The 5,186-nt window shown below is 47.7% G+C and overlaps 1 protein-coding gene across 1 annotated transcript; it reads right to left on the bottom strand.

Moving 5' to 3' along the window:
- Positions 1–2,790: 2,790 nt before the first annotated feature.
- LOC141602048 (uncharacterized) lies at positions 2,791–4,752 on the bottom strand. Its single transcript, XM_074422356.1, has 3 exons — positions 3,952–4,752; positions 3,407–3,888; positions 2,791–3,013 (listed from the first exon to the last, which is right to left on the bottom strand). The coding sequence occupies exons 1-3, from the start codon at positions 4,750–4,752 to the stop codon at positions 2,791–2,793; spliced, it is 1,506 nt and encodes a 501-aa protein (XP_074278457.1).
- Between the last annotated feature and the right edge of the window lie 434 nt (positions 4,753–5,186).

The following is a 5,186-nucleotide window of genomic DNA, read 5'->3' as shown; positions in this document are numbered from 1 at the left end:
ACTCTGATTCTTGGTGTTTGGGAATACCTTCCTGAGTACCAGGTCCCCTACCTACAGTGTTCTCAGCCTTACGTTTTTGTTGTAACTCCTGGCTGATGTCTGCTTGTAGGCTGCCATCCTGATTTGGGCGCTGGTTCTTGGTTCATAAATGGTATCCAGGCTGCTGGCCATTTGTACCTGGTTCCTCTCTTCGGTGGCATTGGCATATCGATGCGTCGGTACTTGTATCTCAGAGGGAATAACTGCTTCGGCCCCATATACCAGACTGAATTGTGTTTGACCTATTGCCACTTTGAGGGTAGTTCTATCAAACCATAGCACGAAGGGGAGCTCATCAGCCCAATTGGCTCCTATCTCCTCCAGCCTTCTTTTCAGGTTGTTCATGACTATCTTGTTGCTGGATTCTACCTGACCGTTGGACTGCGGATTCCTAGGAGTGGACTTGAACAGCTTGATGTTCCACCTGGCGCAGTTGTCTTCCGTTCTGTTGGATATGAACTGTGACCCGTTGTCACATATGATTTCTGAAGGGATATCATATCTGCTGACTATGTTCCTCTTGATGAAAGATATCACATGCTTCTCCAGGATCTGAGGGAAAGCTTCTGCCTCTATCCATTTAGAGAAGTAGTCCGTCATTTCCAGCATGTACGTCCTGTTTCCAGAAGCACGGGGTAATGGTCCTACAATGTCTGTTCCCCATTTCATAAAAGGCCAAGGCGAGATGATCGGATGCATATGTTCTGCTGGCTAGTGGCTGACAGGAGCGTGCCTTTGGCATTTTTCTCATTTCTTGACGTAATCTATGGCGTCCTTCCTCATGATAGGCCAGAAGTAGCCCTGCCTTAGTGTCTTGTTGGACAGGCTCCTACCCCCTGTGTGATTTCCACAATCACCATTGTGGATATCATACATTTCTACATGTGCCTCATGTATGCTCAAGCACCTCAGATAGGGTCCTGGCAAGAACCTCCTAAATAGGACACCATCAATGAGTACGAATATGGAAGATTTCATTTTGAAACTCCTGGCGTCTTTCTGGTCAGGTAGTAATACCTCATTGCGTAGCCAACTAATGTAAGGCTTACACCAATCATCAATCTCTTCCTGAGGTGTGGCAGTACACAGTATCCCTGCTTCGTATGTCCACTGGGTGGTTGCAGCCTTACTGGCGTTCTGCTGTTCATTCTGACGTATGGCAGGTTTCATGACATGTATGAATGGTATAGTACCCACTGCCTCTGGAGTGAAGGCTGCTCCCATGGTGGCAAGAGCATCCGCTTCAACATTCTGATCCCTTGGTATCTGCTGGATGTGGAAGGAGTCAAAGCGGAGTTAAAGCTCCTTCGCCACTTCCAGGTAGACTATCATTTTGGGATCCCTGGCCGTGTATACGTTATTCACATGGTTGACGATCAGTTGGGAGTCACTATACACCTCGATGCGTCTGATTTGCAATTCTAAGGCTAATTGGAGTCCTAAGATGAGGGCCTCGTATTCACCCTCGTTATTCGTTGCTTTGAACTCACACCGTACTTCCTGTATTATCTGCTCCCCCTGAGGTGATTTCAGGACCAGCCCTACCCCTGCTCCCTTCGTATTGGATGCCCCATCAACATGTAACTCTCATACCTGCTCCCCTTTAGCCTCACTTAGGGTCAAGATTTCACTGTCGACTTGTTCTTGAAGGGTGGGACTAAAGTCTAACACAAAGTCAGCTAGGGCTTGAGACTTTATGGCTGTTCGGGGTTCAAATTTCAGGTCGTACCCACTCAGGTGGACAGACCACTTAACCATTCTCCCTGACAGTTCGGGTTTCCTCATTATGGTTCTCAGAGGGTAGTTGGTCACGACTGAAATTGTATGTGACTCAAAATAGGGATGCAATTTGTACGAAGCAGTAAGAAGTGCTAAAACGAGTTTTTTTAGAGATGTGTACGTGGTCTCTGCAGGTAACAGAGACTTGCTTATATAGTATACTGGTTTCTGCATATCTTCATGCTCTCGTACCAGTATAACGCTTACAGCCGCCTCTGTCACTGATAGATACAAGTACAGCGGTTCTCCATGTTCTGGCTTGGAGAGAAGATTAGGGGTGCTCAGGTACTGCTTGAGTTCCCTAAACGCCTTTTCATGCTCCTGCGTCCACTCAAACTTCTGGCTCTTCCTCAGGGTGTCATATAACAATCGACATCTGTCTGAGGATCTTAATATGAACCGGTTTAGGGCTGCTACCCGTCCTATGAGCCTCTGTACGTCCTTTGGCTTCTGAGGAGATGCTAACTGAAGTACTGCTTTGATTTGCTCCGTGCTAGCCTCTATCCCTCTTTGCGTCACCAAGTACCCCAGGAATTTCCCAGAGGAGACTCCAAAAGTGCATTTCGGGGGGTTCAGCTTCATATAGTATTTTTCGAGGATCGAGAAGGTATTCTCTAGGTGGGACATATGTTGTTCTGCCCTCTCGGATTTGACTACCATATCGTCAATGTAGACTTCCATTGTTCTCCCTATCTCCTCCTTGAACATTCTGTTCACCAGGCGCTGATAGGTGAAACCAGCATTCTTGAGGCCAAAGGGCATCACATTGTAGCAGTACAAGCCTCTATCAGATCTGAAGGTTGTTTTCTCCTGATCCTTAGGGTCCATTTATATCTGGTTGTACCCACTCCAGGCATCAAGGAAGGTAAGTAGCTCATGCCCTGCTGTAGCGTATACCATGGAATCAATGTGCGGCAGGGAGAACGGGTCTTTTGGGCAGGCTTTGTTAAGATTTGTGAAATCGGCACATACTCACCACTTGTTGTTCTTCTTGGGTACAACCACAACATTTGAGAGCCAGTCTTGGTAGTTGACTTCCCTGATCTTGCCTGCTGCCAGGAGGTTGTCTACCTCCTGGTTTATCACCTCGTTCCTTTCAGGAGCGAATTTCCGCCTTTTCTGCTGGACTGGAGGAAAGCCGGGGTCTACATTTAATCGGTGTGTAATTACACTTGGATCTATGCCAATCATGTCTCTATGGAACCAGGCAAAACAATCCATGTTAGTACGTAGAAATTCAATTATCTGCTCACGGATGTTACCTGCACAATCGGCTCCCACCAGCACCGTTCTTGCTGAAAATTATGGGTCCAGGATTACTTCGTCGAGTTCCTCCTGGGGAGGTGCGATATACTCCCTCTGGACGCACAGTTTCTATAATTGCTATGTTGGACCAGCTGCAGTGGGTTTCAGAGCGTTCTTGTAGCAATCTCGAGCTATATTTTGATCTCCCCGTATCTCCTGTACCCCCCAGGGTGTAGGGAACTTAAGGCTCTAATGGTACGTTGATGGTACCACTTTCATTTCATGGATCCAAGGCCTGCCAAGTATCACGTTATAAGTTGACGGACCATCAATGACCAAGTACCGTACCTGTTTGTTCATTCCCCCTGCAAAGGTAGGTATCACTATTTCTCCAAGGAATTGTTTAGTTTCGCCGCTGAAGCCTAGCAAGGGTACTGCCTTCTTCACCAGGTCTTTCTCGCTGAACCCCATGTTCTTCAAGGTTTCCAGCATTATCAGATTCAGAGAGCTTTCTGTATCTACCAATATCTTTTTAACAAGGCAATTCCCTATAGAAAGGGTAATGATCAAGGCGTCATGGTGGTGTTCTAACTCATCAGGTACGCCTGCCTCGTCGAATGAGATTGCTGGTAGATCCTGTCTGCTGACCCTGAGAGAGAACTCTGGTTTATCTCCTTTAGTCTCGGTTGTATGGCGCTTTGCTGCTGTATAAGTGAGACCACATATCTCCGACCCCTCTGTGATGACGCTCACGACCTTTGAGTAAGGTGGAGGCGGGGATGGTTGGGCCTGGTCAGCAGTATTGACCTTTCCAGATTTCGCCCCCTAAGGCAGCAGGTGATCCAAGCATCCAGCACTGTAGAGTCGCTTCACTTCCTTTCGTAGTACTATACAATCTTCTGTATTGTGGTCAATATCGTTGTGGTATTCACACTTCTTGCTGGCATCTCTTCTGTCGTTCTCCCTGGGGGTAGGCTTCTTGGGCCACTTGGCCCTCTTCCCTAGCTCCCTGATTGCCTTCATTACCCTAGCAAGTCCAGTGGTGAACCCATACTCGCTGAGCTTAGGTGGAGCCTCGGTGCTCTCTATTTCTCCTGAGACTTTGTTCACTGTGTTCTTGCTGTAGGGTTTGGCTCTTTCATTCTTTTTCTCTGTTGTGATTTTTCTGCTGGACGACTCTGTTCCATACAGGTCCCTTCTATCCTCATCCTCCTCTAGGCGATAAGTAGCCTCTGCCATTTTCTTGACTTCCTCAAAGGTGGCACATGGATGCTTGGTGAGATCCTTGCACAAATCAGAGTCGCGATGCAGTCCCCTTCTGAAGGCGTTGACTGCCGTTGTAGGGTCGCACCTAGGGATAGATATTTTTTCCACATTGAATCTGGCGAGATAATCCCTGGTCGACTCCTCGAACCTCTGGACGATCCGGTATAGATCACTGGATAATTTTTCTGGCTTGCGACTGCTTGCGAACTGCTGATTGAAAACGTTCACTAACCCTACGAAGCTGGAAATAGACTTGTTGGGAAGGTTAACAAACCATTGGAGTGCGGCTCCTGATAAGATGGAACCGAATCCTTTGCACATACATGCCTCCTTTTCAGGTCCTGTTGCTGCAACCACCGTCATTTTCTGTTTGTACTGGTTGATGTGTTCCAGCGGATCCTCTATTCCATCATACAACGTCATTGTTGGCGTGGTGAACCCCTTTGGCATGCTGACAAGGGAAATGCTGTCCACGAAGGGGGAATCCGCATAGCACTCCGGGGTTGCTACCTCTATGGGACGTGGTAACCCTGGAACCTTGCTGAGTAGGGACCTGATATCCTACAACTATTGTTCTACATGGCTTCCTACTCCCATACCTTGGTTGTGGGGTACTGAGTAGATCCCATATGGATTTGGTGTTCCTCCTGGCATGTAAGGAGGGACCATGTCGCTTCCAGGTAATGGTGTTGAGTTCACAATAGGCCTGAACTGGCTGTCTGGAGTATATGGCATATAGGAGCATATCCCGGGGTATGCATTTCTTGCTGACTGTTCCCCTGAATTGCTCCCTGGTACCACGGGCGTACTACTGGTTGTTGATATGGGATCTGGAGTCAGTGCTCCTAATCTCACAG

The sequence above is a fragment of the Silene latifolia genome, chromosome 9, assembly GCF_048544455.1.
Source record: "Silene latifolia isolate original U9 population chromosome 9, ASM4854445v1, whole genome shotgun sequence".
In the NCBI taxonomy this organism is placed as follows: Eukaryota; Viridiplantae; Streptophyta; class Magnoliopsida; order Caryophyllales; family Caryophyllaceae; genus Silene; species Silene latifolia.
Note: the sequence above shows the minus strand (reverse complement) of the source record. Positions and strands in the feature narration are given on the sequence as shown.